This window comes from Muntiacus reevesi, chromosome 12 (genome assembly GCF_963930625.1).
Source record: "Muntiacus reevesi chromosome 12, mMunRee1.1, whole genome shotgun sequence".
NCBI lineage: Eukaryota > Metazoa > Chordata > Mammalia > Artiodactyla > Cervidae > Muntiacus > Muntiacus reevesi.
In genome coordinates, this window is record NC_089260.1 from 15,361,718 (window position 1) to 15,386,008 (window position 24,291).

At 38.5% G+C, this 24,291-nt stretch overlaps 1 protein-coding gene across 2 annotated transcripts in view; it reads right to left on the reverse strand.

Annotated features, from left to right (window-relative positions):
• Window positions 1-24,291, reverse strand: part of STK3 (serine/threonine kinase 3) — a 288,786-nt gene that overhangs the window by 108,636 nt on the left and 155,859 nt on the right. For both annotated transcript variants that reach the window (XM_065903272.1, XM_065903271.1), the window contains 2 exons: window positions 15,106-15,243; window positions 4,926-5,051 (listed from right to left, as the gene is read on the reverse strand). In XM_065903272.1, the coding sequence (XP_065759344.1) occupies window positions 4,926-5,051; window positions 15,106-15,243 (264 nt within the window). The remainder of the gene's footprint in view (window positions 1-4,925; window positions 5,052-15,105; window positions 15,244-24,291) is intronic.

Genomic DNA, 24,291 nt, shown 5'->3' on the forward strand with positions numbered 1-24,291 from the left:
AAAACTAAGATCATGGCCTCCGGTTCCATCACTTCATGGCAAATTGATGGCAAAACAGTGGGAACAGTGGCGGACTTTATTTTTCTGGGCTCCAAAATCACTGTAGATGGTGATTGCAGCCATGAAATTAAAAGACGTTTGCTCCTTGGAAGGAAAGTTATGACCAACCTAGACAGCATATTAAAAAGCAGGGACATTACTTTGCCAACAAAGGTCCATTTAGTCAAGGCTGTGGTTTTTCCAGTGGTCATGTATGGATGTGAGAGTTGGACTGTGAAGAAAGCTGAGCGCTGAAGAATTGATGCTTTTGAACTGTGGTGTTGGAGAAGACTCTTGAGAGTTCCTTGGACTGTAAGGAGATCCAACCAGTCCATCCTAAAGGAGATCAGTCCGGGGTGTTCATTGGAAGGACTGATGGTGAAGCTGAAACTTCAATATTTTGGCAACCTGATGCAAAGAACTGACTCATTTGAAAAGACCCTGATGCTGGGACAGACTGAAGGTGGGAGGAGAAGGGGATGACAGAGATCAGATGGTTGGATGGCATCATCCACTCAATGGATATAAGTTTGAGTAAACTCTGGGAGTTGGTAATGGACAGGGAGGCCTGGCGTGTTGCAGTCCATGGGGTCGGAAAGAGTCGGACATGACTGAGCAACTAAACTGAACTGACTGAGTCAGCTGTCTCAGCACCATCCATTAAAAAGACTGCTCTTTTTCCATTGAATGGTCTCCATACCTTAGTTGAAAATTAATTGGCCATAGGTAACATGATTTATTTCTGGACTCTCAATTGTTCTGGACTTTCTATTCCATTGATTTTTATACCAATATTTATGCCAGTACCACAATGATTTAATTACAATTCTACAAAATTTAATTACAAATAGGTTTGTATTATATTCTGAAATTGGAAAGTGAATCCTCCAACTTTGTTCTTTTTTTTTCAGTATTATTTTAGCTATTTGGGGCCCCCTTTTCCATATGAGTTTAAAGATAGGCTTTTTTTTTTTTGCAAAAAAAAATCATAAGGATTGGATGAATATCTGAGTCACTTTGAGAAGTACTGCCATTTAAACAATATTAAGTCTTCCAATCCATGAACATGGGATATCTCTTCAGCGATTAAGGTATTCTTTAATTTCTTTCAGCAGTGTGTTACATTTTTCACTATATAATTATTTTACCTCCTTGGTTAAACTTTTTCTTAGGTATTCCATTCTCTTGATGCTATTGTAAATGTAACTGTTTTCTTAAGTACCTTTTTGCATTGTTCATTGCTAGTGCATAAAAATATAACTGATTTTTGTATGCTGATCTTGTACTAAACTTGCTTATTAACTCTAGAAGATTTAGATGTTTTGAACAGATAACATCTAGGAAGCTTCTCTACCTTAAGGAGACCAAAACAAAGGCAAGCCTCTGTGTCAGTCCCACAGGGAACTGCCAGATAGTTCAAAATGGAGAAGCACACATTTCTGAGAATAAGGTTATTACTCCTCTCCCCTGCCCACAACCTCCACTGTCCCCATGGCTGCCACTGAGCTAAAAAATCGGGGATGGCAGGCATTCAAAAACGCAAAAATGCCACAACACTTTCTTACCAAAACTTAACATTCTTAAACTTCTTCACTAAGCACTCCTCTGGTTGTTTTACGTTTTTTATTAGTTTGCAGTGTTTTGAAAAGGCTGATCTGTCAGTTTCTGCTAACTCAATGGTTTCTTCCTTTTATGTGTTAAAAGAAGCTACTGGGGAAACTTCACCGTTCTCCATGATCAGTAGCTTCTTTTTACAAATAAAATGTGGTGGAACTGACAAGAGCACAACCCTTGAGACTATGTCATAAAAGGCACTGAGATGTCCTTATTCTCTCTCGGAGCACTCGCTCTAAGAGAAGTCAGTTGCCAGACTGTGAAAACTCTCAAACAGACCTACGGGGAGTCTCACATGACAAGTTGCTGAGACAGTTTACCAACAGTCATACGAGTGAGCTACCTTGGAACTGCAGTCCTTGTCAAGCCTTCAGATGACTATAGCTCTGACCGACATTTAAACTGCAACCTCAGAAGAGACTCTGAGTCAAAGTCATCCAATTAAGTCACTCCTGAAAAAAACGATCTACAGACACCAAAAAATAATAAATGTATATTGCTTTAAACTGCGAGGTTTGGGCAGTACATGATATTTAAAGCTGAGGCCTGAAATATGAGAAGCTAGTCATCCAATGAGTTCTAAGGAAGAAGAGTGTTTCAAGCAGAGGGAATGGCAAATGCAAAGGCCCTGCATAAAGAAAGTTCACTGACATGCTAAAAAAAAAAAAAAAAACTTGAAAGAAGATCAATGTCACGGGAGCTCAGTGAACAAGAGGAAAACAGTGAAGAAAAGAGATCACCAAAATGGCAGAAAGTAACTGAAGTGACTGTAACGAAGTCTTTAAAACAGTGAAAATTGCTAAGTTCTAGGGTAATCAAAGGTACCTTATCCATAAAAACATGGAAATTGACCTATAATTAAGTACAGGTAGATAAGACCAAAGCAGTAATAGTCACTAGTCCAAAGACAGCTAGGCAGTTAACTAGTCCAAAACTCACGACAGGCTCACATAAGGTGAAGGAAAGCCAGTGGGTACTACCCCAGAGGGGCAAAAACTAGACTTTTTAGACAATATAACCTTATTGAAAAGTATATAACTCTGATAAGCCAATGTTGCTTATTTTTAGAAGTACTAATAAATATTGGAATGAAACTGAGCATAAGGTCTTAATGAAGAGGCCTAAAAGTAAAAAAACCTAGTTTTATTCTTGGGTTTCTCACTAGTTTTGTCAACTTTGGTAAAATAACTTCACTCCTAATTTAATTTCACTTAACTACAAAATGAAATAATAATATACACATGTCCAGTCTTATCTTTTTTAAGATCAAATAAAATAATATGATAAAAATGCTTTGAAACTACCAAAAAAAAAAAACAAAAAACAAAAAAAACAAATCTGATCATTTGTAGAGAGAAACCAATAAAAACTAACTGTATCTATTATCACACAGGAACCCAGCGTGGAAACTGTAACCCTTTGAGAGTATGAACCAAGATCTTTACATCATCCCATATTACTTACAGAAACAACACCTTTATGAGGACGCTATTTTACAATTCTGAATGGTGAAATCACTGGCGAAAAAATTTATATCTAGAATGCAAGCTTAAAGCATCTGTCTCACCAGGCAGTCCACAGCTACTGCCAAATGAATAACTGATACAGCTGAATACCTAAAGAAAATGATTACAAATCAGTTCTGAGGCTCCCCTGCTGGCTCAGTGGTAAAGAAGCTACCGGCCAACGCAGGAGACCTGGGTTCGGTCCCTGACCCGAGAAGATCCCACATTCCATGGAGCAACTGAGCCAGCGTGTCACAGCTACTGAGCCCGTGCCCCAGAGTCCAGGGATCACAACTACTGAGCCCTCTCGCCATAACCACCGAAGCTTGCACACCCTGGAGCCCATGCTCTGCAAAAAGAGAAGCCAATTCAGTGAGAAGTCCGGTCACTGAAACTAGAGCCCACATGGCAACAAAAACCCAGTACAGCCAATTAAAAAAAAAAAAATCAGCTGAAAAGATGCACACTTGTCCTTGTTTTGGGATACCATATGGCACAAGGTTTAATAACTGGTGAAAAGAGTAAAAGAATTTCAAAAGAAATGCCAATTAGATAACCAGTCTCTGAAATTAAAAATAAATAATTGAGGGCTTCCTGGTGGTCCAGTGGTTAAGAATCTGCCTGCCAATGCAGGGGACACAGGTTCAGTCTGGAGTCAGGGAGGACCCCACAGGCCGCAGGGCAGCTAAGGCCAGGCACCGCAGCTACTGAAGCCTGCGCCCCAGAGCCCGAGGGTGCTCCGCAAGAGAGAAGTCACCCAGTGAGGAGCCCCGTGCACCAACCAGAGAGCAGCCCCTTCTCGCCACAGCTGGAGAAGGCCAACGGGCAGAAACGAAGAACCAGAGCAGCCAAAAAATAAGTAAATAGTAAATGTTCAGGGTAAATTTGAATCAGCAAAATGACAGGATTTGTGTACAAAAACCTTAAGATTAATTTAAAAAACCTTCTTTGGGAAAATACAGATGATGTTATCAAAGCCTTCAATCATTATAAACATAAGATATCTGTGTTTTCAGATTTAATGACTAACTGAATACCCAAGAGGTTTCATCTCTATACCCTACTCAGAAAAAAAAAAAATTACATAATTTGAAACAAGGAAATAAATCATTAGTGAATCACAGAAATGGTAGACACTATTAAGCGTGATATAAAGATATAACCTTTTACTTTATTAAAATGCACTGATGCAGTAATTTAAATAGAATAAGCTGTCCTTTTATGTCCCTCCTGCTTTCCCTAATAACCCATCTTCTGCTGTAGTATTTCATCTACAGTATCGATGATCAGTTAAAAGCAGGTTCCAGAAAATATGACATCAGTTCAGTTCAGTTCGGTTCAGTTGCTCAGCTGTGTCTGACTCTTTGTGACCCCATGGACCACAGCACGCCAGGCCTCCCTGTCCATCACCAACTCCCGGAGTCTACTCAAACTCATCTCCATTGAGTCGGTGATGCTATCCAACCAAATTGACCAAATTCAAGAAAACATTTATTCAACAAACAAGAGAGCTAATATCAACTAGACAACAAATACTGTATAAGCTTACTATATTAACCTTACGTTCCCCATTAGTCACTAAAGCTTAGCTACCAGAAAAGAGTAGCAAATATTTAATAAAAACAAAATATATTTTGAGATTTAATGAACAAATATACTTCTTTTGTACAATAAAACAGAAAGTGCTATCGATATATTTAAAGAAAAAACTGAAATTCTAGAAAAAATCCTAAGAAAAAGATTAACTTTTTTAGGGTAATTACGAACCGAATTTTCTTCCTCCTCTTCCAGTTCTCGCTGCTGTTCTTCATGTCTTTTAGCTTTGATCTCCATTGCTTCTGTGATCAGGTCTCTTAAAATCGATACAGGTTTTGCATTCTTAATAAAAGGGTGCTAGAAAAGTAAAATTCAATGGTATAAATTCAAATGGCTTCTCTGAATTATATCTTAAAAACATTAAAACAATATGTAAATGTGAACCAGGATAATAGGCTTCAATGATTGGTCCTTTATCCAGAATTACATAGATAGGTTAAGAACAGAGAATATTTCAACTGCTTTAGAACTAAAGATTTTACATTTTAGGTTTACTTGTTTTTTAAAAACCACTGCAGAACACAAAAACAAATGTAATCCTGTTGATAAAAATATATCACCATTAGAGATATAGTTTTCCAAAGGAAGTATAGATTATGTAGTCAAAAAGACAATTTTTTTTTTTTTTTTAAACATTGGCATATGTGTATGCTCAGTCGCTCAGTCACATCCGACTCTGCAACCCCATGGACTGCAGTCTGCCAGGCTCCTCTGTTCATGGGATTCTCCAGGCAAGAATACTGGAGTGGGCTGCCATTCCCTTCTTCAGGAGATCATTCTGACCCAGGGATTGAACCCAGGTCTCCTGCATTGCAGGCAGATTCTTTCCTGTCTGAGCCACCAGGAAGCCCAAAGATCAGTGATTATATTACATATAAAAATAAAATGATTTCGGTATTGTTATAAATTTTAATTAATCTTAACAAGCCAACAGCTAAAATCAGTAGTCAAAAGGAAGACAACTATTTTTACTTCTTTTACATATTTTCTATTTATTATATATTTAACAATGTAATCATTTCCAAGGGAAAAGTAAAAAATAGTAATGAGAAAAATATTTTTCAGAAAATAAGTACTGCTTAATTTCTATACTATATATAAAGTAACTTTTCACTTCTTTTTTTGTATCATCCTGATCCAGCTAAAACATCTGAGTTTGCTACAATTCTGATAAACAGAAATAGAACCACCAGGAAATACCTGGGTGTTTGACAACTTTGTAATTCAGAGAGGGGAACATGAGAGAATATAGACAGAAAGGTTAAAAGTTTAATTTGGAATAGATAACTATATTTTGAATCAGCAATACAGCTTCAAAATGTCATTTTCTTAATTATATGTCAGCAGATAAGAGTCAGATGAAAGTCATCTGAGTTATTTTAATAAAGATTCATACAACACAAAAATATTTTTAAAGGTAAAACAATTTTAGTGCTAAAGAAGAAATTTACTGACATTTGTAGGAGGCTTTAAAATGGTGAAGAAAACTATGGGAAAACTATGAGTAAGAATTTTACCTGAATACAGAAGTTCTAGGATAGATGACAAAGAACTAATAAATTATTTTATAGTGGTTATAGACTGATCACCAGATAAATTAAGTTCTATCAACATACCTGTGGTGGAGACTCCTAGCCACCCACCAAAACAGAGTTGGGACTGGACCTATGGCTGCCCAGCTACATTCTACATCTCTCAGACTCCCTTTCAGTTGGTTGTGATTATGGACTAAGTTCTCACCAATGCAATAAAGGTATTTCATTGGTACTGAATGAAATACCAGTGTCTGTGTTGTGTTCTACCCCTTTGATCTGGGCCTCAGAACAGAGAGTGGGAACTCTTCTGTGATTTCTTTTCTTTCTGCCATGCTGGGAAACAGACTGAGACAGTGTCCTAAAGGAGGGGAGAGCAAGAAGGAAGAAATCCCAGTCCCGCTATCAGAATTTCTGAGTAACACTGGTAAAGAGGCTGCAAAAATTAGTAATAACTGAAAATACGCTCTTTTGCCCTTAAAGAACTTATTATCCAGAATAAGGAATAAAAGATAAACGCATAAAAAAAATTACAGTGTGACATTCATGATGATCTAGCACAGTCTATATGATTAAGCAAATTAAAAGTAAAAGAATAGGTGAAGTAATATCAGGTGTCTCCTGGAGAAGAAACAGACTGTTTCAGGGAGAAGGAAAAGTATGAATGATACAAACACACACACACAAAGATAGGAGACGGATGTGAAAACACCGTAGGGAGAGCTGTTGAGCCAAAACAGAAACCCAGCCTACAGAAATGGTGTCCTAAGAGTTTAGACACAGGTAACAGTGGGACAAGAAGGATAAATATTCAGAATAAGACACCAGAATTTTGCCTGACAGCCCCTTTAATTACATAGATTAGAGAATAGTGTAAGGAAAAGAATGTGATACCACAATCTTGCAGTAGAGTTTGGGAATGGAATGAAGTAAGATGGGGAGAAACTGTCAAACAGGTGTAAATTATTAAGAACCTGGGTTAAAAAAATAGCTGCCACAATCAAGAGGAAATACTGAATCTGATGGAAAAACTCTTAAGAAGGATTTAGAGCCTATGTATTAATAGAAGTGAAGGAAGCCTAACACAGCAAAAACTGAGAACCAGTAGAACTGTATCTCTTTACAGAGGCAAAAAAATACCAAATTGTATTTATACTTTATCTTTTCAGGAAAAATTATGAGCCAAATTCCAAGCAACAGTTTTATCTTTAAGAAATGCCAAAGTACACCATCCAGTCTATTGCAAACTTACTTTCATGCAGTTCACTGTGAACTGCCTACGCAGTGTGTTATGCTACTGTTAGCCTACAGAGCTTAACATTCCTTATCTCAAAATCTCAGCATGTCTTACTTCATTGTACTCATTTTTTCCCTACATAATCACTACAGGCATGATTCTGACCAACAAAGAGGAACTGGCTAATAAAGTTAAAAGGATACTTTAAGAACAAGCCCACAATATTTGAGCATTCTTGATGGACTGCATCACCGACTCGATGGACATGAGTTTGGGTGGACTCCGGGAGTTGGTGATGGACAGGGAGGCCTGGCGTGCTGCGGTTCATGGGGTTGCAAAGAGTTGGACACGACTGAGCGACTGAACTGAACTGATCATCACAAGAAAAGTTTTATCAGACACATCGGCAGATTTTTGAAGAATATTTGAAAGCTTTTTACAAGCAGCTGGTAGTAAAACTTTAAAATGCAAAGCAACATAGAAATGAACAGAACAACAACAAAAACCAGAGAAAACAAGGTGGCGAAAGTGAAACGTGACACCTGAGACTGAAACGTTATTAGTACAAACCACTATAAATAAATGAGCTGAATTTCCACGATAGCAGTATTTTAGTTAAGTACTCAAAGATATTTAGTTCACAAGATAAATTAAACTACATGCTTTCTATATGAGATATACTTAACAAAATAAATCCAAATTACGTTTCTATCAGGGGATACTAAAAAGAACTTGGGGGTTAAAAGTCAAGGACAGGCAATGAAATATCAAACATAAACAATGTCAAGAACAACATGATCCAAAAAAAGCAGAAATGAAGACAAAAAATGGTAAGTGAAGGAAGAGTCATACAATATTAATAAGGGACATAATATAAAGAAAGATATTATAGCTATAAATTTGATATATTGGTATAGCATTATGATATATAAGAAAAACAGAGACATAAGAAGATCTAAGTAAATAAGGAGAGGAGACATTAGTATTTCTTTTTTAGTCACTGAGAAATGGAACACTAAAAATTAAAGATTAAAGCAATCTGAATAATATAATCAGACTGAGTTAACAGAAAAATCAATAAACAGAAGTAATGTCTTTTTGTTAAATGCCTAGAAAAGCATGTGGTACCAGCATGAGAATGGAAAGAACAACAAAACAGAATATAATGCCTGGAAATAGACTATAATGTACAAAATAAGCTGGCATATTATGAAAATAGCAATTCTAATCAGTGATGAAAAAATACTTGCTGCTTCCTTATTTTGGGGGTTGAGAGGAAGGTTTTGAATTAAGTTAGATCTTCACCACAGAAGTATCAGAATAAACTGGAGATGGATTAAGAACTCAAAAGTCAAAAAATGGAAATATAAAAGAATTGGTAATACAGGAGAATATTTATATGTTCAACCCAGTGCCATGAAACAAACAAACAAAAACTATAAATCAACTAAAAATTTAACATTTATGTCAGACAAGAGGGTAGTTACTTAAAAGAGTTTTAAAAAGAGTATCAACAAGAAAAAGATAAATAGACCAAGTTCTAAAAGGCAACACAGTTTCCCTATTTCTAAGTGTATCCAGGGTTTCTACCCCAGTCCAACCGTTAGGACTCGCTGCTTTCACTTCAGCAACCCAGGCTCAATCCCGGGTCTGGGAACTAAGATGCCGCAAACTGTGTGGCGTGGCAAAAAAATATCAAGTATCTAACATAAAACATAAGCTAAAAGAGGACAAGAATTCTTACACCACTCGAACTGAAGAGAGAGACTACCCAAAATCAGCCTATCACGTTCTTGGTCATGTATTTTAAGAAGTAAAGCTACTTAAATATGTATTCTTCTAAAATCTGAACTGTTAAACTTTATGTTCTGAGTTATCAATTTCTAAACTGAAAGAATTTAAATTAGTAATTTCTTCCAAGGAGTGAACTGCAGAAGAGACTTCTGCTTCTAAACAGATTGGGCAGTCTTCCTTTCCTCATACCGGTCCGTCAAAGCACAGTGAAAACCCTGGACATCATGCGCAAACAAGCCCAGGGAGACACTGGAAGATGGAGAGCAGGTGGCAAGCCAGCTCGGGGCTGCGGGACTGAAGCAAGGGCTCAGCCGTGAGTTCCACGGGCTTCCCTTTTACTTCAGTTATCCCAGACTGGTTACTGACGAAGCCAGGAACCCAGACACACCAACGGACACAGACTAAAACAGCCCCTACAAAAGCCTGCTCTCTCTGGAGTCCAAGGATCAGGAAAGGGACAGTTAGCCAGCTCGCAGCCCTCTCTTTTAAACAATAACCATTCTGCTCCACCCAAACCCTGCGGAGCGAACAGTGGCCCCACCCCATGTGGCGAAGGCTGGGTGGGGAACCTAGACTTCCACCCTCTGGAGGCTGTCCAATCCTTTCCCTGCAGTGGCATCAGAGAAGACCAAATGTTAAGCTGGGGTGTTCATCCACACCCAGCAGTAAAAGAGGTGCTTCCCTCCCCCAGCGGGGAGATTGGTGAAGATCTCGTGACAGCCTGGACTTCCAGCACTATCAGGCCGTAATAAGGAAACCCCACCTCCCTCCCTGCTAGCGGGGATCGGAGGCGGCAGAAGGGAGAATCAGAACTTCCATCACTGCCCAGCTATCCCGAGGCCCTGCAGCGCCTGCAGAGGCCGCTGAGGGAATCTGAGTCCTCAACCCTGGCTGGTGGTGATAAGGGCCCCCCCCTCCACGAGTCAAAAGAGATCACATGGGGGGCCTGGACTTCTAATGCTACCTGATAGAAATGATGGTGCCCCTCTACCTCACTGAAGCACTATCAAAGGACACCACTTATTACAGAGAATTTAAGTAAGATCCAGCGTCTCAAAACATAATACTCAAAATGCCCGGGGTTTCAAATGAAAATCACTCATCATAAGAAGCAGCAAGAAACTATCAACTTAACTGGGAAAATGCATTCAACAGATACCAACATCGAGATGACATGGATAACAGAATTATCTAGCAGGGATTTTAGAGCAGTCATAAAAATCCTTCAGTGAGCAATTACAAACATGCCTGTAAACACACGACACATTAGAAAGTCTCAGCAAAGAATTAGAAGATGCGAAAGAGAAACAAATGAAAAATACAAAACGAAAATATATAAAACAAAACCTGATGGATGGACTGGTTCTGCAGCAGAATGAGGACAGAGAGAGGACTCAGTGACAGAATATGAAACAGTAGAAATTACACACTATGAATGAGAGAAACTAAACTGGCATAAAAATGAACAGAATCTCAGGAATCTGTGGGACTGAAACAAAAAAATCTAACACTTGTGTTAATGGAGTCCTAGAAAGAGAATAGAGGGTAGGGCTGAAAACTGTCTGATAAAATAATAGTTGGAAACTTCCCCACACTGGCAAGAGATATAAACCCAGAGAGTCAAGAAGCTGAACATATTCTAAACAGTATAGACCCAAAGAAATTCATACCAACACACATCATAATTAAACCTCTGAAAATAAAGACAAAGAAAAAAATCTTGAAAAGACCACGGGGTAAAACAATTCAGATGACAGTAGATTTGTAGATTTCTCGTAAGAAACCATGGATATCTGAAGAAAGTGGCACAGCATTTTCCAAATACTGAAAGAACTGTCAACCAAGGAAGGATTCTACAGCCAGTGAAAACATCCGTCAGGAACGAAGAAGAAACAAGACGTTCCCAGGTGAAGGAAAATTAAGCGAATTTGTTAACAAAGGCCTACCCTAAACGAATGGCTAAGGGAAATCTTCTAAACAGAAAGAAAGGAACAAAAGAAGGAACTTCTGGAACATTAGGAGGAAGAACACTGGAGAGAACAAAAACAGGTTAAAGAGTTGTCCCTTATCCTGGTTTTCTCAATCGTTTAAAGGTTAAAATAAATATAACACTCTGAAGAGGAAGTATTAAGGATAATTATATTATAAATGGGAGGGACACCAAGGTAGATAAAGTTTCTATTCCTCACTTCAACTGGTAAAATGAAAACCAAGTCATATGCCATGCGAGTTCACAAAGTGACCCTCGACACCAGCCAAGCCCATGGGGTAATTTGAATAATGACAGATCTCACTCTTCCTGAAGGCCAGACTAGGGCAAGAATTGACTTTCAGGTTCTAGGCCACCCACCAGAAGTACAGAGAACAGTTCCAGACTAGGAATTCTAGTGCCACCAGGCTGAACTTTAACTGTCCCTGGGGATTCAATATCCTCTTCTTTTAAAAACTACCAAGAGTTCAACTTAATCTCAAAGGATCCTCTCAGTCTTAACCTGCTCTTTTAAACTTATACAATTATCTAGTGTTGGAAAATAAACACTATAAAAAATTCAGCACAAATTTCCTTTTAAAACCTGTTTATCAAAGTCTAGAAATCAATATGGTAAAATCTACACATGTAGATTATAGGCAAATGTCCACTTAAACTTGGTAATAAGACTATATTCTTAAAGTTAAAACATAATTTAACTTATAACATATAAAACATATGCAAACCTCCCTTAAGAGACAGAACAGGATGGCTTTCAGACATTCAGTAAAATAAAACTCGGAGTCTAATATTAGAGACTCAAATGATACAACAGATAGTAATTCTGTCTAAAAGCTTTTAAAATCAAAAGTTAGCTATCTTAAATAAACATATGTTGAATTTAATACACATGTATTAAGCACTACATGTGTATTAAAGATACCAGGATACAGATACCTGTATTAAGATACCAGGAATACAAAAACAACCCCCTCCCCAAAAAGAGTACCACTTGACCTTGAACTAGTTACAATCCAAGACAAAGACATAGAAACAAGTTATTTCATTCTAATATGGCAAATGACATGCCCAGGGTGCTTATGGAAACCCAGAGAAACAATTAGCCTGAACAAAGATGAAGGGAAGGCTTTCTGGAGGAGTATCTAATTTGAATTTAGAAACAATGAGACAATGAGTAAAAAGGAGCCTGCTGGTAAAGGCGGTCTTGAAACTAGCAAGTGAGGGGTGAGAAAAGGTACCAAGGATTGAAAAAACATGATCTGTATGAAACATGAAACTCCAAGTAGACTATTTCAGCATTTATAAAGGGGCACACCAACATTATAAGAGAGGGCCTCCACGCTCAACAACAGCACAACAGGAAAAGTTTTTTTTTTAAATCAAGAGAACAAATACTGGCTCATAAGCACTATACAAAACCAGCTGCACTGTTTGCCCTCAATAGAAAGAAAAATGCTTGAGCCAAACCCAGCTAGAAGACAGAGAGTAACGAGCTTATTAATATAATCCATATAGGTCAACTGGGCTTCCCATGTGGCTCAGCTGGTAAAGAATCTGCCTGCAATGCGGGAGACCTGGGTTTGATCCCTGGGTCGGGAAGACCCACTGGAGAAGGGAAAGGCTACCCACTCCAGTATTCTTAAGGGCTTCCCTCGTGGCTCAGCTGGTAAAGAATCTGCCTGCAATGTGGGAGACCTGGGTTCAATTCCTGGGTTGGGAAGATCCCCTGGAGAAGGGAAAGGCTACCCGCTCTAGTATTCTGGCCTAGAGAACTCCATGGACTGTATAGTCCATGGAGTTGCAAAGAGTTGGACACGACTGAGCAACTTTCACACATACAGGTCAACTTCCTGGGCAGAAAGCAGAACGCAGAAAGGGTGACAAGTGAGGCTAGGGGACAAATGTATAGTCCATGGAGTTGCAAAGAGTTGGACATGACTGAGGAACTTTCACACATACAGGTCAACTTCCTGGGCAGAAAGCAGAATGCAGAAAGGGTGACAAGTGAGGCTAGGGGACAAGTGGAATAAACCTAGAAGAATCCCTTGATCACTGTGTGGTCTTTCATGAGGCACTGAACTTTTCTGCGCTGCAGTACTCTCATATACAAAATTAGGGAATTTTATTGGAATACTTCTTAAATGCTTTTCCACCCTAAAAACTCTAGGTTAAAAACAGAATTTCTTTAAAGAGATTAGAAAAGATTATGGAAGAAAGACCAGAATGAATGAATGAATGAATAAATAAATAAATAAATGACCAGAAAGAAATATTGGTTAAATTATCCAAAAACCAGTCATTGGATGTATTTGGATTTACTTTCATCATCAGATTTTATACTATTTATCCCATTTTTTTGGTTATTTCCCCTCTCCACTGCTTTCTTGTCTTCTTTATGGTTAAATAATTTAGACATTCAACATAGTAACAGCAGCAATAGGTCCTTGATTTATGTGCTTAAAATTCCTTTGAAGTGCTGACAATATTTCAAAAATAATGTTTCAATTAATTAACTTTTGAAAGGTAATATGGGCACATAAAACCAAACTCAAAAGTCTTAAAAAGAGTCTTCAGCAAAAAGAAAGTTTCCATCCCACTACTGCTTCTCAGCCATGTAGTTACTTTCTCTGGAGGCCATTTTCTTGCTTATTTTTCTAGAGCTACTCCACTATAAGCATTGACATTTGTATACATACATACATGTGTAATGTGGGTGCATGTATTTTGCCAATAACTCCCCTCAGTAGACCTCAAATTGCTTCCAATTTGTTGACAGGTATTTATGCTGTTTCCAATCTTTTGCCATTATAATGGTTTATGAAGATTTTTTACACCTATGTTATTTCACACATGGTTAAATTTCTCTGTAAATTGCTAGAAGATTAACTACTGTGTCAAAGAATATATGGTGTTTTATTCTAGACAGATTTTGCTAAACTGCCTTTCATGGAAACTGAGTATTAAGCTAAATTTTTGTAACAATAAACCTTATATTAAAGGACTAGTTTCTAACATTCTCAATAATTCCTTTTTTAAAAAATATTACCTTGGAAAAATCACTTTTTATAGCTATGCTTTTAATCCCTTTGTCACTTAAAAAGAACTATTCTCCAAATATCAAGTTTTGTTAACATGCACACTTATCATAGCACACAGGTCTAAGTCAATTCTGCTGAGAAAGTAAAGACTCATGAATAATTACTAAAAGTATTCAATTATTTCTACTTGCATTTAATGTCAAAACAGATTTAAAAAAAAAAAAAAAAGGCTCCTGACACTCTGGATACAAAGTCTCTTCATTTAGGTCATCTTGCAACCAGTATTTACAACATTGGATCTTCTCAGGGAGTTCAGGGATTTCATATTTACATATCTTACAGGGCAAAAAGTCAAAGAAGAAATGCTGGGTCAAGGAATAATACATCTGGAAATTAAAACATAAGAAACAATAACAATGGAAAAGAAACTCATTTCTGAAATGAGAACCCTACAGAAGTTCAGTTTTAACACAATTTTAGGAGGAAAGAATTGGCAACAAAAATTAGTGGGGCAGAGGGGAGGGCAGAAAATTGATCTTGGAAAACAAAATTTTTAAATGAGAGAAACAGTACAGGAGAAGAAAGGTGTATGTGTCTGTCTGTACATCAATCCATGTTTCCTGAAAAGTTTACATCTTTACAATTCAGTTAATGAATAAATAAATCAGTTAATGAAACTCATAATGATCTTGGTAAGTGCTAGAAAAAGCTAAAAGGTATATAAAGAAAATATCCTCCTGTTAGAGACACAAGCACTGACCTGTAAAAGTTGTGTTGCAGTAGCTCTCTGCTCAGGATTCTTCACTAGGCACTTTTTAACAAAATCGGTGAAATCATCAGACCAAAGTTCTGGCTTCCTGAATGTTGGTGGTGGGTTTGTGGGAATCATAAATATAGCCTGATACAAACGAAAAATCCAAAAGACACAGTAAGAATCACAATAACACACCAAATAAACAAATCTCTTTATCTATCTTTAATCAGACTCAAAAATCTGAAAAACAAATTTAAACTCTTCTAGGATTTCCAGTCAAATTGCAATTCAGGAAGCAAAGCCATCTGCTACTAATGTAATCATTTCCCATTAAATTTCCTCTATTTGAATTGTAGCTCATTGAGCACATCATTCTTTATTTTATCTATTATTTTTAATCAGTCTCCAAAGAAGACTGTATTTCTAACCCTTTTACCAAACGGAGGACATTCTCTGGTTAAACAGATATATACTTCAATTTTGCTATTGCATGCCAGACTTATTTCCCATTTCAGTATTTTTTTCAGTACTGCTATTTAGAATGGCTAGCAGCAGCCTAATTTGCGTCTGCAATTCAGAATATTTAAGTACAAATATAATTACTGCTGTGGTTTGAAATAATACTTGGTGGAAGCAAGTCTTTAATTTCTCTTTCTAAATATATGAGTTAAGAAAGCAAATTAAAAGCTTTAAAAGTAATATACCACATTATCACTAATGATTTAATATTAATAACTTATGGCGGCTCAGACTGTAAAGAATCTGCCTGCAATGTAGGAGACCCAGGTTCAATCCCTGGGTCGGGATGATCCCCTGGAGAAGGGAATGACTACCCACTCCAGTATTCTTGCTTGGAGAATTCCATGGACAGAGGAGCCTGGTGAGTTACAGTCCATGGGGTTGCAAAGAGCAGAACATGACTAAGCAACTAATGCTTTCATTTCTTCACTTTCACTCATGATAATACATTCAGAGAGCTCAAAAATTCAAAAACTTTAAAAAAGTCTCCCTGCCATCTTGTCTTTATAGCTACCCAGTTATCCTTTTATTGACCAAGAGAATTAATCCCTAAAGTTCTCAGAAAATCACTGTATGCAATGAATTAACTTCTCTCCTGGGCTGTAGAATAGTTCCTGATAAAATATCATCACTAAAACAACATTTTCTTTGAAAGGATATGAAAACCATAATAAAGTTTAAAAAAAAAGTATCCTGCACACAAATATTAGATATCATCACTTTCATTTCCACATAATGTTATTTTAAAAAGACAAGAGACAAACACAGCAATGACAAAAATTTTACAAAGTAAAACGAACTCAACCATGTATAACTACCTATAGTTTAAGAGGTAAGTTTATATATAATGACACAATCAACATTACAAGTGACAAGAGGAAAAAATGGCTTTTTGGCAATCAATAAAGACATTCACAGTATACAATACACACGGACCTCTTAAACGCACAGCATACACAGGCCTCTCAAAGATGTATTCAGGGGTGAAGCATCCACAATACCTCCTTTCTAGACTTTGGTATTCTCTGACTGTCCAGAAGAGAGGTGTCCGTCTCTGCCCTAGCTCATTTCTTTGCTGGTTTTCGCTGGTCCTCTCTCCTCATGTCCCCCTCACGGATCACAGCCTTGTGATGAAGAGGCTTGTGTAACTCAATGAAGCTATGGGCCAGGTGGTGCAGGGCCACCCAAGATGGACGAGTCATTGTGGAGAGTTCTGACAAGACATGGTCCACAGACGGAGGGAATGGTAAACCACTCCAGCGTTCTTGCCTTGAGAATCCCATGAACAGTATGAAAAGGCAAAAATATATGACACCAGAAGAAAAGCCCCCCAGGTCAGAAGATGTCCAATATGCTCCTGGGGAAGAACAGAGAAATAGCTCCAGAAAGAATGAAGACGTTGGGCCAGAACAGAAACGATGCTCAGCTGTGGGTGTGTCTGGTGGTGAAAATAAAGCCCAATGCTGTAAAGAACAATACTGCATAGGAACCTGGAATGTTAGATCACTGAATCAAGGTAAATGGGCTATGTCAAACAAGAGCAAGAATGAACATCGACATCTTAGGAATCGGTGTATCAAAATGGATCAGAATGACCATTTATAATGGTCCAATGACCAATTCAGATGACCATTATATCTACTACTGTGGGCAAGAATCCCTTACAAGACATGGAGTAACCCTTCTGAGGGCTACAAAAGAGTCCAAAATGCAGTACTTGGATGCAATCTCAAAAACGACAGAATGATCTCTGTTCGTCTCTAAGGCAAACCATTCAACATCATGGTAATCCAAGTCTATGCCAAAACCACTAATGCTGAAGAAGTTGAAGTTTAACAGCTCTAGAAAGAACCATAAGACTTTCTAGAACTTAACCAAAAAAAGATGTCCTTTTCATCCTAAGGGATGGTATTACAAATATAGGAAGTGAAGAGATACCTAGAGTAACAGGCAAGTTTGGCCTTGAAGTACAAAATGCAGCAGGGCAAAGGCTAACAGAGTTTTGCCAAGAGAACACACTGGTCATAGCAAACACCCTCTTCCAATAACACAACAGACAAATCTACACACGGACATCAGCAGACTGCCAATACCGAAATAAGACTGATTGTATTCTTTGCAGCCAAAGATGGAGAAGCTCTATAAAGTCAGCAAAAACAAGACCAGGAGCTAACTGTGGCTCAGATCATGAACTCCTTATTGCAAAATTCATGTTTAATTTTAAGAAAGTAGGGAACACCACTAGGCCATTCAGGTATGAACTAAATCAAATCCTAAAAGATGATGCTGTTAAAGTGCTGCACTCAATATGTCAGCAAATTTAGAAAACTTAGCAATGGCCATAGGACTGAAAAGGTCAGTTTTCATTCTAATTTCAAAGAAGGGTAACGTCAAAGAATGTTCAAACTGCTGTACAGTTGTACTCATTTCACACACTCTAATGTAATGCTCAAAATTCTTTAAGCTTGGCTTCAGTAGCGACCGAAGAACTTCCAGATGTACAAGCTGGGTTTAGAAAATGCAGAGGAACTAGAGATCTAATTGCAACATCCACTAGATCAGAGGGAAATCAAGGGAATTCCAGAAAAACATCTACTTGGACTTCATTGACAATGCAAAAGCAAAAGCTTCGAGTGTGTGGATCACAACAAACTATGGAAAATTCTTAAAGAGATGGGAATTACCAGACCACCTTCCCTGTCTGCTGAGAAACCTGTATGCAGGTCAAGAAGCAACAGTTAGAATCAGACATGGAACAATGGATAGGCTCAAAATTGGAAAAAAAAGAGTACAACAAGGCTGTGCATTGTCACCCTGCTTATTTAACCTACATGCAGAGTACATCATGTGAAATACCGGGCTGGATGACTCACAAGCTGGAATCAAGACTGTGAAGAGAAGTATCAGCAACCTCAGATACACACATGTTACCAGTATAATGGCAGAAAAGTGAAGAGGAATTAAAGAACCTCTTGATGAGGGTGAAAGAAGATAGTGAACAAGCTGGCTTAAAAACTCAACATAAACTAAGACCGTGATATATCCAGTCCCATCACTTCAAGGCAAACAGAAGGGGAAAAAAGTGAAAACAGTGACAGACTATTTTCTTGGGTTCCAAAATCACTGCAGACAGTGACAGCAGCCATGAAATTAAAAGACACTTGCTCCTTGGAAGGAAAGCTATGACAAACCCAGACAGCATATTAAAAAGCAGAGACATCACTTTGCCAACAAAGGTCCACATAACTAAACCTATGGTCTTTCCAGTAGCCATGTATGGATGTGAGAGCTGGGCCATAAAGAAGGTACAGAGCTGAAGAATTGATGCCTTCAAATTGTGGTACTGGAGAAGATTTTTGCAAGTCCCTTGGACAGCAAGGAGATCAAACCAGTCCATCCTAAATGAAATCAGTCCTGAATATTGGCCACCTGATGTGAAGCCTCATTGGAAAAGATCCTGATACTGGGAAGATTGAAGGCAGGAGAAGGGGATGACAGAGGAAGAGATGGTTGAATGGCATCACCAACTTGATAGACATGAGTCTGAGCGAGCTCTGGGAGTTGGTGATGGACAGGGAGGCCTGCCGTGCTGCAGTCCATGGGGTTGCAAAGAGTCAGACACAACTGAGCGACTGAACGGAACTGAACTGAACACACAAAAGCATGGCATTAGACTTCATATGGAATTAAAAGATGCAGCAGAAATACAGTCACTGTCCTTAAGAAACTTTTTTTTTTTTTTTAATTTTATTTTATTAGTTGGAGGCTAATTACTTCACAACATTTCAGTGGATTTTGTCATACATTGACATGAATCAGCCATAGAGTTACACGTATTCCCCATCCCGATCCCCCCTCCCACCTCCCTCTCCACCCGACTCCTCTGGGTCCTCCCAGTGCACCAGGCCCGAGCACTCGTCTCGTGCATCTCACCTGGGCTAGTGATCTGATTCACCATAGATAATATACATGCTGTTCTCTCGAAACATCCCACCCTCGCCTTCTCCCACAGAGTCCAAAAGTCTGTTCTGTACTTCTGTGTCTCTTTTTCTGTTTTGCATATAGGGTTATCATTACCATCTTTCTAAATTCCATATATATGTGTTAGTATGCTGTAATGTTCTTTATCTTTCTGGCTTACTTCACTCTGTATAATGGGCTCCTTAAGAAACTTCTAACCCAGTCCAGTAATGAAAGAACAGTAAAGGATTTAAAGAACTGTACAATGATAAAGAAAATCATATAAAGCATTAAGGAGAGAGGTCATTCTCCTTAGAAGAAACAGGATAAGGAAAAGTGAAATAAGACTGTTGGGAGGAGCAGAGAACAAGCTGATTATCCTATAAGGGACTAAGAAATGATAAGATTAGAAGAGGAAAGAAGGATATGGAGTTTGGTCAGCAAGAAAGTACACAACTAAAACAAGTTTGTTCCCCACCCCTTCCCATGTGTGTGTCTTTATATTTTTGCTTTTAATCAGGGTTTGTATGTGACCTAAGAAAAGGATTAAGAAACAAACAAACAAACCTAGAGATATTCTGAATGTGGCTAGCATAGAGGTCTCAGGATGAGTCATAAACAGTTTTAAACTGGGATGGTATTTACAGGAATGAAACGGAAGAAATAAGGTATACACGCTACAAGGGCTTCCCTTGTGGCTCAGCTGGTAAAGAATCCACTGGTAATGCGGGAGACCTGGGTTCAACTCCTTGGTTGGGAAGATCTCCTAGCGAAGGGAAAGGCTACCCACTCCAGTATAATGCCTAAAGGGAAAGGCTACTCGCTCCAGTAAAACGCTTAATGTCTGAAACTATAAAATCTCTAGAAGGAAAAGCTTTGTGACATTAGTCTTGGCAATAATATCTTGGATATGACATCAAAAGCTCAGGCAAAAATAGCTTACAGACTCTAGGAGTAAAAATAGTGCATTATCCTGCACTTTTCCTCAGTTTAAGTTTTAGGAGTGACCTTTGATTCTGAAAATTTGTTGATGTTTATCTAGGATAATGGGGAAGGCAATATGGAGGAATTCTGAGAAAAAAAAAGTGTGGTTTTACAAGGACCTACTTTATAGCACATCGGATTCCCCAGTGGCACAGCAATAAAGAATCCTCCTGCAATGTAGGAGATGCAGGTTTGATCCCTGGGTCAGGAAGATCCCTGGAGTAGGAAACTGCAACTCATTGCTGTATTCTTGCCTGGAAAATCCTATAGACAGTGGATACAGTTCACGGGGTTGTAAAGAGTCAGACATAACTAGGCACGCGCACACACACAAATAACTGAATCACTATGCTGTAAAGCTAAAACTAACACATTATTAATCAACTATACACCAATATAAAATAAAAAGTTTTAGCCATGCCGGTGGTATAGTGGTATCATGCAAGATTCCCATTCTTGTGACCCAGGGCTGATTCCCAGGAGGCGCAGATTATGCTTTGTATTTTGGGGCTTCCCTAGTAGCTCAGGCTTCCCTTGTGGCTCAGCTGGTAAAGAATCCTCCTGCAATGTGGGAGACCTGGGTTTGATCCCTGGGTTGGGAAGGTCCCCTGAAGAAGGGAAAGGCTACCCACTCCAGTATTCGTATAGTCCATGGGATTGCAAAGAGTCGGACACGACTGAGCGACTTTCATTTCATTTGACTTCACTAGTAGCTCAGACGGCAAAGCATCTGCCTGCAATGCAGGAGACCTGGGTTCAATCCCTGGGTCAGGAAGATCCCCTGGAGAAGGAAATGGCAACCCACTCCAGTATTCTTGCCTGGAGAATCCCATGCACAGAACAGCCTGGTGGGCTACAATCCATGGGGTCGCAAAGAGTTGGACATGACTGAGCGACTAACACTCACACACTCTAGAAAAAGAAGCAAGAGTACCTCCTAACAACATTGTCTGGAGGACTAGAGAAAAGGAAAAACAAAACATTACTCCAGAATTCAAGAAATAAAAAGCAGACAGCTTAATTACAGGGCATTCAGGTATTCTACCAATTTACTATACCATTCTTTCTGAGAGCCCGCAGAACATGCGGCAGTTTACTAAAATGTGTTATCACTGGTTATCACTGGTTCCTAACTTGGAAAGTCGTGCAAAAGACTCTCTGTGGACAAGGCAATGAAGATTCAATATCCCAATCTGTTTATTCTAGGGTAAGAGTTAATCTCTTTATTACTACACTCATCTTCTTTGAAAAAGAGAAAATCCTTTAATAGAAGAGAACATTCTTATTCATCTTATATCACATTACACATATGACATCTAAGATAGCCCTTCAAAAGCAGTGTAGCCAGTTTTATGACACAATGAGCATCTACCAAGTGACAACTATGCACCAAGTACTTTCTGTGCGTTCCTATGTTTTATTAAAAGAAATAGCAGATGGATAAGCCACACGCCAGAGAGCATCAGCAGATTCATTTTGTTCAGGCAACACTGAGTTCACAGTCCCATAAGGTAAAAATGTGCTGGAATTAGACCGCTTCTACATGAGGTGTATGTTTTCCCTTTTACGTGGATCCCATCTAGCCTGGCTCAGTTTTATATTTTATCAGATGGCCCCCATTACATATCTAACTTTGTAAGCCCTGATATTACAGATTTTAAAATAAGACACATATCTTGACCCCACGGAGCTTGCAATCAAATTGTGGGGGGCTGGGGGGGGGCACATATGTGAAAAAACAGCAAACAACGGAGGGCTAGAAAATAAAATTTTTCTGTAAGTAACTGAAGTAACCTCAGCTCCACAGTTCAAACAACAAAAAAGAATTCATCTGCAATGCAGGAACCGTACAAGATGTGGGTTCAATCCCTGGGTAGGGAAGATCCCCTGAAAGAGGGCACCCCCGTATTCTTGCCTAGAGAATCCCAGGACAGAGGAGCCTGGCAGGCTATAATTCACACAGTTGCAAAGAGTTGGACACAACTGAAGCGACTTAGCAGGCACGCACGCACACATTCCAGCTTTAAGGAGGGGCAAAATGGGGTTAATATCAGCTGTGGCAAAAGGCACACAAATACACCTGCTACTTCAAATTAGAGAATAAAAATAAATTTGAACTCTCATCTCTGCGAAACAGTTCAAAGCACATATGTACATAAACCCCTATAGAGACTGACCTCAAACTGCAGGTATATGATACTAGATTGTCTAGATAAATGCTGTTCATCTGCCCTTCTGTTACAAATTGATGGATAACAACTCAGCGATTTATGTCCTTGAGCTAATGCTCTCCTTTGAACTTTGAGCCAGTGAGTGAGCTGCAGTCTTATCTTCAGATAATCTTAACATATAAGGCTCACCTTAGCAGTAGCTATTAGAAATCCAAGGATAAAAAGCTTAACTCTAAAGCTTATTTACCCAGTACTATCATAAAGTGATCCTAAAATGTTCACATTCTATTCTCAAACAAGCACTGAACTGCATACAGTTCAAACAAATAAGTCCTAATATATGATCTACCAAAATGGAGAGGCTCTAAAAGTCTCCAGGGAAAACACTATATGTTTTATTTCCTTTTATTTTTAAAGTTAGATAATAATAAACTGACAGATTTTTCTCACAGACTTGACTTTGTTCAGCTAATTTAACCTAATCATGAATCAGAGAGGATCCTCTTAAGAATTGCCAGGTTTTGTATGAGTTGATTAGGTAATAGGCCTCTGCTGTAGAAAGTTTTGGCATTCAGTGGCTAGCCTTATCCTAACAATTCACTCCCTTCCTTGACACCAACCAAATCACATGGACACACATTACAGCCATAAAATTTATCTTATCTCTAACACCATTTTGATTGAAGAATGTTAGTACAATAAACGATATGATTATCTTTGTGTTTGTTTCTACACAACATGTTGCTTAACTACATAGTGAACCTCTGACTGAGTTTTTTAAAGAACTTCCCTGGTCACAAGCAGTCTAAGAAGCCAAGAAATATTAGTGCCTCAAAACAACGAATTATCTTCATGCCTGGAATTTCACACCTTAGACTCCAGGAGCATCCAGAGGATGTGAAAAAAGCTGGAGCTGAGAAACAACAAGGCCTGAACTGTAATCTCAGTAGAGTGAGTCTACTGTGTCTGAAGCTAAGGTAGCTAGGACTTGTGAATGTACAGGAGCAAAGGACATGCTGGATCACAAAGGAACCTGTGCCACTATTCAAGAACCTCAGGTACCTGAGCAAAAGGTTATCTTCATAACAAGCAAATGAGAGAAAGGATGAGAAAGCACTTCACTAAACTGTGAAGAACTAAAAACACACATAGCTGTCTTCTGACAGTGAACATAATACAGAGGCAGCAAGTTAAGTTAAAGTACATAATTCCTAAAAAGAATACATAGTAATAAAACTTTTAAGAGATACAAATAAGGGAGTAAACAGTACAGTGGAATGAAACCAATGCTGGACTCAGGTCAGAAACATAGGCTTGAATTCTAAATCATCCTCTGGCTGTGTGGCCTCAGTATCTTCATATAGGTGAGGCAGTTGGATATTTTTCAGATTCCTTTTTAGGCGTGTAAGACTCTGGCACTCTACCTAGCAATCTAGGTTAAGAGTTAAATCCTACTAGGCAAATACTCAACTGTTGGTTAAAAAGAACATGCAGGTGGAAGAGGAGAGTGAAGGATAACAAAAGGCCTACCAAATATTAATATAAAAATACAACTCAA